The 14,377-nt window shown below is 37.9% G+C and overlaps 1 protein-coding gene across 1 annotated transcript in view; it reads right to left on the bottom strand.

The window, feature by feature from the left end:
• Nucleotides 1-2,004: 2,004 nt before the first annotated feature.
• The window catches only part of ERCC6L2 (ERCC excision repair 6 like 2), a 139,879-nt gene continuing 127,506 nt past the window's right edge, over nucleotides 2,005-14,377 (bottom strand). Inside the window, exons 18-19 of the mRNA XM_060015004.2 lie at nucleotides 10,704-10,885; nucleotides 2,005-4,365 (exon numbers count right to left, since the gene is read on the bottom strand). Of these exons, the coding sequence (XP_059870987.1) occupies nucleotides 3,393-4,365; nucleotides 10,704-10,885 (1,155 nt within the window). The 3' untranslated portion in view covers nucleotides 2,005-3,392. The remainder of the gene's footprint in view (nucleotides 4,366-10,703; nucleotides 10,886-14,377) is intronic.

Genomic DNA, 14,377 nt, shown 5'->3' with positions numbered 1-14,377 from the left:
CCAGCACTGGGGGAGGTGTGGAGACAGGGCAGTGCATGGGGCTGTCACCCAGGGCAAATGCAGTGTCACCAGTGCCAAGACCTGTTCCTCAGCTTGCGAACCTTCCCTTTAAGGCCCTCCAGAAGCGCTGGGTGGAGGATGCTTTGCAAAAGAAGGTGGTGACAGAACTGGGAAACAAGATCACATCAGTGATGATTAAATGAGAATTAGGTGAGGAGCCTAAAAAGTGCTCTGCACTCTGGGCTCTTTGAAGGCAGATGCATCTTATAGGATCTTATAGGTTTACTGACATCCTTGGTGGGTTCTAGACCCACTGTTAACTGGGTTTATGACATAGTGACCGTGGAGCTCTATTGCCTCATATGTGAAAAATGACCTTTGAGGCCAACAGTGAACCCATTCTTTTCGATTTTATAGACTAGTAAATGTCAAAACTTGGGAACTGACATATGGTTATCAATTTTTATATCAAGTAAGGACAATGAAATAGGCGAAAAACTATGATATGCTATCATTTCATAAAAGATGACTATTTTATATCATAAAGGAAGGATAACTTCAGAATCTTAAAACTGCACATTCAACTTTAAAAACAACCCTATACTGTCCTTGGCTTTCTCATTTTCTATGGATGAAAAGTTTATCACCAACTCATCTCTGCAAACTAAGGCTCTTTCACCTTGAACGCTTAGGGGCAGCTGCACTGCTTGCAGATAATGTTAATTTACTCTAAGAAGTGGTTTCAGGGCTTGAAGGGAACTCTGAAGAGTTCAAGTGCAACGGTCTCACAGAATCTTGCCTCAGTTTCCAATATTGATAATTATGTTTTGAGTGCTAGCAGCCAGAAACTCTATTGTTGCTTTGAAGAGGAGTAAAAAATACAGATTGTGGCAAATAGAATCATGGAAACTTGAAGTTGGAAGATTTTTTAGCAATGATCTCATCCCTGTCGTTTTCAAACTAATGTTCCATGGAGCCACAGTGGTGTGCTTGAATCAACAGACCTCCATTTTAATTGTTATAAATAATTGAGCCTCTAATTATGGTAGAGTTTGTTTGCTTAAAAAAATGAACACTAATGATCCAGTCCATCTCAAATTTAAAGGGGTAACTGATGCTGAAAGAAACCCTGGGATTTGCCTGTGGTCACCTTCTTAGTTGGGGGGAAAACTTGGTGGCATGACACTAGTGGAGTGGGGAAGGAAGGATTCTTATTACAGTGTCTGTTCTCACATTCATCAATAGTTGAACCAAATCTTCCCACTGTTCCACTGCAAGGAAGGTCAACCCTTACAGTTACCCTTCTGAAACGTTCTGACTGGCTCCTTTCTATACTGAACCTCATACTCTGCTTGGCAAACCATTCCTACATGATAATTATGACAAACATTTCACTGACATCTGTTGGAAACTAATTTTTAAACTCCAGATCTGTACTTCTGCTCCCATTTTGACCAGCACTGAGAAAAATCTAAAATTAAACAGCATTTAATTACATTTGAAGAGTATAGAGCTAATATTTGTATGAACATCATTTTATGTTTCTAAGGTCATGTGTATGTAAAAAAATTAAAAGGTACTTTATTTTATGAAAGATACACTTCGATTAAAATGACTGAACCCTACTGTCTGATGAAGATGCATCTACTTTCTTTCTGAGCTCCTCGTACAGCTGACCCCACAGCAGTCTAACAACATTTATATGTCAAGTCTATCACACACTGCACAGCACATTCATTTTGTAGCAAGATCCTGGTGGTGAAATGTAGCATCTAATAAGTCTGGACACAATTCAGCTGCAAGCAGCCAAAAAAAAAAAAAAAAAAAAAAGACTAAGTCTATATGACCTAAAACAGAGAATTTTTGAACTGTGGTTCCCAGTCATTAGTGGGTCATGAAATCAACTTAGTGGGTTATGAAAGCATTAAAAAACATACATACACAAGAGCCAAAAGTGCAACAGAAGAGAAAATACCAAAATATGTTGCATGACTTAAGGGTAAATATTATTTCATAAACATTTTATTTCATTCATATATATGTATTAACACATGTACTGGGTCATGAAATAATATATATTTCACAGCTCTCAACACTGCCCTAAAGAAAAACATACTTGGCCATTCAGTCCCTTAAGAAAAGATTTTCTTTCTTTTTTTTCCCCATTTCTGAGCAATGGCTCCACACTGCGATGGCTGGATACTCCAAAGGCCCCCTCCCCTCAATACAGTAGCAATTCACAGTGATCTCTGAGCACCACCATTTCCTGGTTCACTGCTATTTTCTGGACATTTCCTCCCATCATAGCCCTGCCGGTTCAACTGAGGGAAAGTTGCCACAGTGTATCTGCGTGTGGGTCAGTAGAAGCCTCAGGTCCTGCTACCATGTGCCAGGCATGATGCCAGGGGCTTTACAGACCCGACTCTTTATACATATGGTTTCCTTTGTTTTACTGGTAGCAGTGCCTCACCTGTACATCTCGAGCTCCTAGCACAGCACCCATAGGGGCTGAGTGAATGTTTCCAAATAAGTGAATTCAACAACAAGCACATTCCATTGGTTATAAACTATATAAGTTAAGTTCAACAGAATATAAGAGTTTTAAATAAAATCAAATGTTTTCTCGTTGACTCATACTTAAAAAAGTGCAAAAGTACTATACAAAGCTTTATATAGTTGTACAAAAAGTTGATGCATTGGTGTTCTGTGGCTAATGATAATAATTGTATTACTTCAGCATCATGTATCATAAAGTTATACAACTTAATTGAGTTTAAAAGCTTACTATTTTAATATACATCATGTATTCAGTACTAGTTATTACTTTTGTATAAATAATTTCTTAATAGCAGTACATGATACTGAGGGAAAATAAAACAGTTAAGAATTTTCCAAATGGTAGTAAGAAAGAAACTCATTAATATACATTTGATTTGGGGGCTGAGCATAATTTGGCCTATGACTTAATGGAATCTAGGAGAGTGAAACAAACCTTTTTTAAACTGGAAGGACGCTCATGTGGATCAAGTTCAAGCCCTTCATCTTTCATATTAGGAAATGGCTGCACACCAGCCAAAATGACTTATCTAAGGTCACATAATTATACAGTAAGAGAGATACCCCAGGTCTCCTGATAACAAACCCAGAATATTTTCCATTTCATAGAAGAGGTTTATACTATAATACAATCATATTTTTTTAAAAGATCAAATCAGCTATCAAGGAAAACCAATACATGATAACATTTTAGACTTAAAAAGAAAGCCCTAGAGCAAGAGTTTATTAAAAATATATGTTTACAATTGTGTAACATAATTAGTGTGCAATACAGTATTGTAAATATTGATGGCAGAAGTTCATTGGTTGTGGTAACTTATTTGTGTGTTTATGTATTACTCTTGGGTATTAGTTGTGCTTTCATCTGTATCACTGGAGTTAAATTTTTTCCACAAAAATTTCTCATTTGATTTCCAAAGAGGAGCTTCAAGACCCTCTTTCCTTTTGGAGGATGCAGCAGAAGGCACTTTTTCACACAGAGTCTCTATTACTGCCAAGTCGGTGAGTTTACTAAGACTCTCGTCATTCTGTTCATTCAAGATGTCCCAGAAATCTTTTGGTCTCTGTTTTGCTTTCTCCATGGGCCCTGAAAGAACTTTCTTTGGCAGTCGTGTGGGACTGTTCCCGTGACTTTTAAAGAGGTCATCAAGAATAGAGGTGTCACCAAGTAAGCTTACCACAGAAGTGTTTTCTAACACTGGATTTTCTATCTTTTTGTTTTCCACTTTGAAAAAGGGTCCATTTCTTGAAACACCCAATCCTGTGAGATCCTGTCGGTTTTTCATGGTATTTTCCAACTTTTCCAACTCATACGCTCCAGACTTACTGTTCAGGAAACAGGATGCTACAGTATCTTTGGATGCTTGGCTGTTTTTCCCATTGTTCGTCTCTTGGGTAGAGCTTACAGGTAATTTCTTAGTTTCCACATCATTACAAAGCACTTCTTCTCTATGGAAACTGTGATTTTGAAACTTAATTGATTTTTCTTTATATCTTTTTGGGCTGCAAATTTGAGACAATTTTTTGGTACAATTTTTAAATGACAAAGTTACAGAATCTGACACCCCTTCTTTTATAAGAGACTCTCTTTTTTCAGACAGATTCCTGACTCTCTCTCCTTCCTCATTGGCAGATTTAATGAATTCTGAAGGGGAATCCACAAAAAATTCTTTTACCTCTGGATAGTGAGAAGCGTAAAAGTCTCTTAGCATTTTCTGTCGTTCTTCTGATGTGGCATTAGTTATATGTTTAGCAAATTCCTTTACAGAAGACAACTTAAAATAAGAAGCCATTTCTTCAAATTGTTTTCTGAAGATTTAACAAACAAAACCAGTGGTTATTTTTATTACATTTTATTTTTAAAGAGCTTGTCTTCAGTGTTATGCTATGTAGCAACAAAGCAATGCAATAGTATTCCTTTATCATATATTAGCTTAATTCCATAATGAACATGCATTTTGCACTTAGGAGAATGTGATCTCTTTCCTTACACTACTGAAAAAAATATTCTAGCTCATGAAATTACCAGCTTTTTAAGTTATTCTGACTTATACTATCAGGTATTTCCTGGGAATTGTGTGATCCCAGCATGCTGCTACTCCAGTCAGCCAATTTATGACTTACATGAGAATCATAATTTATATAATCTGTATTTGGAAATCTATATTGCATCCAAGATCCATGAAATAAAACTGTCAAAGAAGGGTCTTAATAAATAGAAAAGAGAAAATGCTGAAAAATTAAGACAGGAATTTTTTTCATCTATCTCTTCTCCTTCCACAAGTATCGATAAAATATAGAAATTTCACACAACTTTTTGATGAGCCTAAAGGAAAGTTCTAAACTGATGAACCTAGATTCTTTTTCAGTATTGATCTGACTTCAGTATAGATAGCTACACTATAGTAAGATGCTATTTGAAGAAATGCGTTTCAGTCTTAGTATAAGATATTAATAAAAGCTGTTATATGCATATGTGAGGAAATGAGCCTTCTGAAACCCTGCTTAGATGGAAGTGGAAAGGTTGTTTAGGACCCCTGGGCACTAGACTCTGCTCCTTTCCCTAGGTGAGGGTTCTATGGACTGAACTGTATCCTCCCCCCAAATTCCTAAGTTGAAGCCCTAAACCCCAGTGTGACTGTATTTGGAGATGGGGCCTTTGGGAGGTAATTAAGGTTAAAAGAGGTCATAAAAAATCACCAGAGAGCTCTCTCTGCCATGAAAGGACACAGTGAGAAGGTGGCCATCTGCACGCCAGGGAGAGAGCTCTCACCAGGAACCAAATCAGCTGGTACCCTGATCTTGGACTTCCCAGGCTCCAGTACTGTGAGAAGTAAATTTCTGTCTTTTAAGCCGCAGTCTGTGGTATTCTGTTACAGCAGCCCGAGTAGACTAAGATGGGCTAAGAGGGTATTGGTTTGCTGATGCTGAGTTTAGGCCATGAGTCAGGAGAGCCCAATGCTTATAAATGTTCTTTTAAACAAAAGCCACAGATAGTGCTGCAGCATATGATTAAAAGTCCCCAAATTGTAGAATTATATCTATTTTTATATATTTCCTTACAACATTCATTTATCCACTCAACAAATATTTATAGAGCCCTCTTATTTGCTAGGCACTGTAAAAGAAACTATACAACAGTGAACAAACCCCAGTTCCCTGTCTTCAAGGAGTTTATAGTCTAGTTGGGGGAGACAGATACATGAAAATCAAACCAGAAGGGAGTGATAAACCCCATGATGGAGGTAAATACGGCACCCTGTTGGCATCCACAGAAGGGGTACCCAAGCCAGTGATTGGTAGTGGGCAAGGTGGCAGGGAAGGCTTCTCTGCTGTCACCACAAGCCAGTCAGGTAAAGGTGAGCCAGGAAGCCTTCTAGGGAGACAGGGAACGTGCACGCGCCCAGTTGCAAGAAGACTTGGTGCACATAGGGGCGGGAGAGTCAGTCAAGAAAAAGGCTGAAAATCATGAGGGATCCGTTTGCCAATTTCAGAAGTTTGAATTTTATCCTGTATACAACAGAGAATCCTGAGGATAAAAAATGATTTTTTTAAATGTATGTAACCAGGAGCTTTATTTAAAGCCACTATTATTTTTGCCACTCAGACCAGGTTATATAAAGTTTGTGTTTCCTTTGATTTTAGTGGTAATCCATGCTGCAAATTCATGACTTTCTTTTGTGGCTTCAGATGAGTACCCTGGCTTCTAGTCCTCCCCACACTGGTCCTGTTACTTGTTCCAAATCCAGGTACTATCTATGCCTGATCAACAGCCACTCTCATTGCCAACAGAATAGTTAATAACACAAAAACAAGGTTCCAAATTTCTGTCCTGGATATGGCCAATGTTCTTGGTTGGAAAGCAACAAGTATGTTCTTAAAAAGTTCCAGTTTTAACTTCACATGAAGTAATGAAGTGTCATTATTTTGTTTATTAATCATCTCTGAATCATTTTCATGGCCTTTCTCATAAATATTTGTGCTGTGAAGATTAAGTTATTGGCAGGGTTACAGGCTGATGTCTTTTATTCATCCAAGACTTGGTAGTGTTTCAGCAGTTGCCAAAGTACTTTCACCTTTGCTGTGCTGACCTCAACCATGACCCTGCAAATCTGTCACCTCTGGGAGGAGAGGTGCTTCAGACCTTATTCTACCTGAGTAGTATGCAAGTAAACTGGGCTGTGTGGTTGCCCTTTACAGGATGAGCTATGATTACAATTCATTTTATTTTTGCCTTCTAAACTTGCTTTTGTAATTCTTGGTCTTTCTAAACACTCAACGAATTGCAAGGTACAACCAGGGGATACAAGCTAGCCACCACTTTGTGAAGAAAATTTTGTAGACACTCATAATCCATTTAGAGGTAGGGGCAGTGGTGGGGCAAAGGAAGCCAAAGTTAGGCATCTTTCAGTCTTTCATCAAGTGTACCAAGAGTATTTATGTATCACGGAAAAAATTCAATTTTTCTCCTTTTTTCTCGAGGAACTGAAGGAGAAGGGATGGAACACAGCTAAAACCATGTTCTTTCTGTCTAAGCTTTCTGAAGTGAAGGTAGGACTGAAACTTCATTCAGATAATCCATGAGGCTACAGCATAGTACAAATTCTTGATTCACATAAAGTTAGGATGGTTAGCAGGAACTTTATGTTCCTGCTAACATAAAGCAGGAACTAGCAGTTTGGACACCGATCCCTAGTTCAGATGTTGGCATTCTAATATTAGACACCCTTCACCTTTTTATTTAGCATGAGGCATTTATCCCTAGGATAAGTAGAGGGAAAAAAAAGAGGCAAAAACTAATCACTGTTAATACTTTTATTTTTATATACAGTACTAAAGGGGATAAGACACTTGTGCTTAAAGACTGGTAAAATGTATATGGTTGGTCTCCTAGCAAAAATAATTGCCCAAAGAAAATTACCCACAATTTACCCAAAATCATTGTTGTAAATCTGTTTGTGAGGAGTTGTGTTGCTATAGCAGTGTGGGGTGTTCACCTTTGTGGGCAACGGTGCGCAGCTGAGAGGCGTGCTCCAATCTGCCACACCAGCACCCGAGGAGCTAAGGGACAGGTTGCCTGGGAGTTGCCAAAACCCGAGGGAAGCATCTGGAACACGCAGAGCAACCACCATTTTCTTACTGTCTGTAGAAGTCATCAGGACCAACTGGACCACGCCTCCTCTCCCTGCTTACCTCAGTCACTACTTCTCAGTTACACATAACCACTGGCTTCTCATGCCCCTGCTAGTCTCTACATCCCTGATCCAATCCCCCATCCTTCCAGACCATTCCTCGGTGCCCCTGGAACCAGCTATGATCTACTAACTCTCCTGTGTCTTCTGCCCAAGGGGCGCTCTGTCTCCTCCTGATACTGCCTCCCCACTGCAGCCCTCACAAGTCAAGATCTTATACCTCACATCCTTAAACCTCAGGGTTCATGCTTCCCATTGCTGCTTCCAGATCATTTTTTCTTAAAAACTCCTTCCCCTCTTTAAGGTTTATGCTATCCAGCTTAACCATTCTCACCCCCACCCCACCTTGTTAACTGACTTTCTAGTTGCTTCCTGATAGTGACTGAACACTCAAGATCCTGGATTAATGTTGTTTCCTTTCCCATCTCCTGCCATCATTCTTGATAACATCAGTATCCATGTGGATGTCCCACCCAACTCCTAGCCCACCAGTTTCTTGACGTCACCTCCACAGACTCGATTCCATGTTAGGCCCCTATTCCCAAAGTCATATACCACTAATGTCATTACCATTAACTGCACAACCTCCAAATCCCTGAATTCAATCATATGCTCCAGTTATCCCAATGACAACAATGCTGGAATATACCCTTCATCTCATCAAGTCCTCCAATTTGCTGACTCTTCTGCTTTCTCACTAACATCAGCCTCCCCTTTTCCAGCTTATGTTCAATTTTATAATCGCTTCTTTGCAAACATCCTTTAGCTTCCTTGCTTCTCTCTCCTTCTCCTGGTAAAACTCAGCTGTTTCCCTATTCTGTGTCTGCAGCTGAACAACTGAAGCTTGCTGAATGAAGTCTGCACAACTGCACAGATGGTTTTACTGGAATTACTCTCAAATAGGAACTTAACATCACCCAGGAAGTCTAGCCCCACTAAGCTTGCTTTCCCACTTTATGACTTCCACTAATGACTTCTTTCATAATTTCTCTCTCCCCAAATCTCTTTCCCTCTGTGCTGATGAATTTATTCTCAATTAATTGAGGAAATATCACTGTATCTGTGCCCTTCTTTATCTCTTTCTCTTAATACTTCTCAAAGACTAGATCTTCGCCTGTGGTCTGGATCCCACCCTCTCCTGCCTCCAGGACTTCACTTTTTCTGTTATCACCTCTCTGGCATGATCTCGTTTTTTCCTATTAGTCTTTTTCCTCAACACACAAACAGGTTCTATTATCTTCCCAACTTAAAAACAAACTACACTTCATCCCACAATGCCCTCCAGCTACTGCTAGTTTCCACATCCAAACTTAAGGAGCAGTCCCAGGGGCTTGCCCTTTCACTGCTTGCCCACCTCACCCTGGCATCTGCCTACTTCTACTGCTCATGGAAAGGTGACCAAAGAGTTCTTCAGCTCCAGGGGCTTTCCCACTTCTTCTGATTCTGGTTCTCAGCAGCAGTCAATAAAGTTAAGTGTTCCCTCCTTTTCGAAACTCTCACTTGTCTTGGACTTTAGAACCTTGCACTGGGCCTCCTACACAGTAGGCCACAGTCACTCTCCAGGCTCAGTACTGGGGCTTCTCCTCTCCTCTCTGTGTTCTGTTCCTAAGCTGTTCACACAGTCTATGGCTATAAAAACTATCTGTAATCTATTTATAATCTCTATGCTGATAATTTCCAAATTTAGACCTCCAGTCTCCAAATCTCAGAGTAGCATATCCACTGCTCATGTGACATTTCCCTATATCTTCAAATTTAATATGAGCAAAAGAGAACTCTTGATTTTTTTTTTTTTACTTCAAACTTGTGTCTCTCCTAGTTTTCCCCATTCAGTGAATCCAGTCTGCTGCTTAAGGCAGAAAATTGGGAGTAATCCTGTCTTCTCCCCTTCCCAAAACACAGTTCAACATCAAACTGAATTTATCCATTCGGCTCTGTCTCCATGGCAACTACTCTATTGCAAACCACCATCACCTAGTTCCTTATGGTTTCCCCTAGTCCACTCTGCCCTCTTCCATGCAGAAGCTGGAAAAATCTTTTAGAAACATACATCAGATCATGTCATGCTTCAACAGCTTTCTACTGCAGTTGGAACAAAATCCAAATTCTTTTCTATAATCTACAAGGCTTGGCATGCTCCAGCCCCATCTATGTCTCTCCCTTCATCTCATGCCATTCTCTGCTTGATTTATTATGCACTAAGTACACCAGTCTTCTCTCAAAACCTCCTCCCTCTTCAGAAAGTTCTTACTTTGGTTCTCTGCTTCATTATCCTTCAGGTCTTAACTTAAATGTCACTCGTATAGAGAGGTCTTCCCTGACTACCTAGTAGAAAGGGAGTTATATCCCTCCCGATCCCATTATTCTCTATAAAGGAGGCCTGTCTACTTTTTTCCTATAACACACCATTTTATAATTATTTATTTATAAGTTTTTTTACTTTTGAAAATTTTATGGTTTGATGCCAACCCCCATCCCACTGTACTGTAAGCTCTATGTCTATGTCTCTTTTTTTACACTGTATATTTAGCTCCTAGCACAATGCCTGAGTGCATATTAGATGCTCAATAAATACTCAATGAGTGAATGAATATAATGCACTTAAGTATTTCACTTATATAAAATAATTTCATTTTTTATCAATTTGGGGATTAGCCTTCTTAAAACACTAAAACATTTGGGATTTTTTTTCTTTTTTTGGCCGTGCTGCATGGCTTGTGGGATCTTGGTTCCCCAACCAGGGACTGAACCCAGGCCACCGCAGCGAAAGCGCTCTAACCACTGGACCACCAGGGAATTCCGGGATTTATTTTTTAAAGTGTACGAATTCATATTTATCTGAAATATTCAGATGCCATGTATAGTTAAAATTCAAATAATTTGTGTATTTTACTAGGTAGTTATATTTCTTTTGAGAATCATTCATAAAGTCCAATGTTGTTATAGATGACATACCTGCGGATCCCTTTTGGTGTTTCTCCAATTATGAAGGTGGTCTGGCCTGTTCGGTAGACATTTTTCTTCTTCTGGCTTACAGGGTGTGAAATGTAAAGGGGAAAGGAAATGCTGCCTTCACTTGGTTGTTGGCATTCCTTTGTATGTGTTGATGTATCTCCCTTCATTTTTTCCTTATATGTCTGAAAAAAGGATGAAAGCAAAAACTCTGAAAAAACAGTCATTTTTGGTTAAATAAGGAGACTGTCTTACTTTTTCCCAGTATTCTTTACAATCTAGTATATCATATTCTCCAAGTAATATCATTGTCAGATCTTGTTAGATCTTTAAAAAGATATTACTTGTAGCAGTGATGTGATGTTTCTCTTTTCTTTGTTTAAGATATATGCTAAAGATATACCTTTCTTAAAGATACAATAAAAGTAATGGTAATATGATGTTTCTACTGTCAAGACTATGGGTATACTGATACACATGCTGGCATCCACTCTCCTAAACAAGGATAAAAATTAATGATTATATAAATAATGGCATAAAAATGGGATGTTTAAAAAATTTAATTCAGCAATTTCTCTCAATATTATTAAGCAGACTTTTGGTTATTTAATCTTATATAAGCAGTCAAACTTTTAAGAAATAACAACCTTTATATAATAATGCAATACACTAGTTTTGTAAATCCTACTTCAATATGGGTTGAAGTAGGATTGCAAGAATTATTAAACTTTAAGAAATGATGTCTTTGAGGAAAGTACTGTCAGCATTACTGACTGAAGCAAAGAATTGAAGTGGGTTGCAAGAATTACTTAGTGATTGTTAAGATGTTAACTAGAGGTGGTTGAAATTACAGATAGAATCACATTTATTTTACAGACTAAGGGTGTCTTGCATAATACAAATTGTTAAAAATAGTGAGTCAAGAAAAAAATAATTTTAAAATGTATGGTTCCATTTTCCCTGACAAAATGGTAAGGTGAGTATGTGGAAAGTTCCCATCTTATTCCAAAAACAGAAATATTGGATGCAATTTGACAACAACAACAAAATTATATTTGAGCTCAAAAGTAAGAAAGGAAAATCTCTAGATGCTAAAGCCAAGTAACACAGTGGTAGGTGGGAGCTGAAGCTCAGCAGCCCGAGGAATAGGGTCCTAAATTCTAGTCTGCAGGATTCCATGTGTAGAGGGAAAATGGAAATGATTTAACTCTCTGAATTAAAAAACAAACAAACAAAATAAAAACACAGCAGGAATTAAATGGATATCCAGTTTTCAAATTAAAGCTAGGAAAGCCCAAACTGGGGGCACAGGATAGAAACAGGCTCCCTTGTTACTCTAGATAGAATCACTGGTGAAAACATGGAATGCCCAGCCTGTGCCATTTGTGGAATCTGATTTTGTAGCACTTGCATTGTATGGAAAAATCTAAGCTAAAAACCAACATAAAAAACTGGCCCAGAACCCGTGAAAACCATAGATCTCAATGAGGGGTGAATACAAAAATATAACATAGGAACACTTTTTAAATCTAGAGAATGCTTGTGATTCCAATGCGGGGGGGAAAAAAGAGTTCAGTTAAAAATTATAAAGAACACACAAAGCCCACTGCCATGAAAGTGGACAGATACAACAAATGTGAGAATCCATATCTGAGGAATTATAGATAACAAAGCAATCTGAAAGAGACTTTAACTCATTAGCATATCCAGAAAGATAAAGGAAGAACTGGGTATTGTAAAATACCAGATCTGAGAAAGAACCAAATACAAATTCTAGAAAAGAAATATAGGTTTGAAAAAAAATAGACATAGAAACAAACTTAAAATATGGGTTAAGCAGCAGGCTACACAGCCTTACAATGACAGTTGATAAATTGGTAGAGTAAAATTACTCAGAATGCTAGGCAGAGAGAGAGAGACAGAGAGAGAGAGAGAGAGAGAGAGAGAGAGAGAAAGGAGGAAAGGAGGGAAGAAAGGAAGGAGGAAAGGAGGAAAAAAAGGCAGGCAGGCAGGCAGGAAGAAAGAAAGAAAGAAAGAAAGAAAGAAAGAAAGAAAGAAAGAAAGAAAAGGAAAGAAAGAAAAGAAAGAAAGGAAAGAAATAAGGAAAGAAAGAAAGAATGGAAGAAAGGAAGACAGACAAGAAAGAAAGACAAGAAAGAAAAATTAAGAGACAGAAGACATGGCAGAAAACATACCAAAATTTCTAAAATATTAGAAGGAGATAACAGAAAATGGAAGAGATAATGTCAAAGAAGTAATGGCAGAGAATTGAAGAAGGCATGAATCCTCAAACTAAAAAAGGAGAGAGAATCTCCAGTGTGAAAAATGAAAATAAATCTGTACCTTGTTATATCACAGATAAAGAGAATATCTTAAAAACTACCAGAGAAAAATAAGCTATCCCACAAAGAAATAATAATCAAACTAAAGGCAGACTTCTCATTACCACTACCACCATCACCACCACCAAGAGAAGATAATGAGAGTATCTTCAACATGCTGGGAGGGAAAAACCGTCAACCTAGAATTCTAAACCCAGTTAAACTATCACTTAAGAAATTTGCAGGCATACAAATACTACAAGACACAGATTAGTAATTGTCAATGAGACAGTGATTTTTTCTTTTACAGGAGTTCAATGGGATTCAAGTGGCACATATCACTGAATGTTGGTAGGGAATGGCTTTCATTCCACAAATATTTACTAAGCACCTATTACGTTCCTGCCACCATGCTATGCAGTTGAGAAGAAAAATATTTATATATACAAAGAGGCCCCTACTATTAAGGGGCTTAAAAAAGCTGAGCCCCACCCCCCTCCCATTTTTAGTTTTTTCTGTTTTTAAAATAAATCATTTATCTCTTTAATTTATATTCAAGTTCATTTCATTGAAATAAACTGAACAAAAGACATAATTATATGTTCTTTAATAGCAAACCACTTCTAATGAAAAGAAATTGACTTCTTCAAAATCTAGTGTGACTCACGTGGACAAACACAAAATGCCAGGTTGCCATTTTGAACCAGGGCTTTGCTTCAGTCAGTAATGCTGACAGTACTTTCCTCAAAGACATCATTTTTAAAGTTTAAAACATTATTAATAAAGAGAGGAAAATGCTGATCTTTAAAGATAAATTTGAAAGAGATTTGATGCATTTATTTTACATCACAAGAAAACAAGATGAATGTTAAAAGTTCCTAATAAAATAGCTCATAATCTTTGATGATTCCCAAGAAATAATTATCCATTATTATAAGGAGGGACGGGAACGTTTACATGGGGATAAAGGGAGTAAACCGAAAGAGAAGGAATGGGGCCAACCAAGAACACTCCCTCCTCATATACTGCAATTTCTGAAGCCATGGAGAAAGCAGGCCAGGCCATGGAAATTTTCAATTATTTACATGATTACTCTGGGTCTTTCTGACCCTGGCAGCATTACAAAGCTCATATTTCGAACAGATACATTTTTTCTCAAGTTGATTTTACAAATTCTTCAGGAAAATTCAACTTTTCTATTCATAGCTATCAGACATGTGGATCTTTAATTTATGCCACATATTATACACTTAAAAACCTGATTATTTTAGATAATCATTAAAAGAGAAAAGCATTTGTTCTCTCACACTGGCTCAATATCCCATCTCTTACTTAAAAAATATCTAGGTTCAGTTT

Source organism: Delphinus delphis, chromosome 6 (assembly GCF_949987515.2).
Source record: "Delphinus delphis chromosome 6, mDelDel1.2, whole genome shotgun sequence".
NCBI lineage: Eukaryota > Metazoa > Chordata > Mammalia > Artiodactyla > Delphinidae > Delphinus > Delphinus delphis.
The sequence above is the reverse complement of the archived record's forward strand: the minus strand, read 5'-3'. Positions and strand labels throughout refer to the sequence as shown.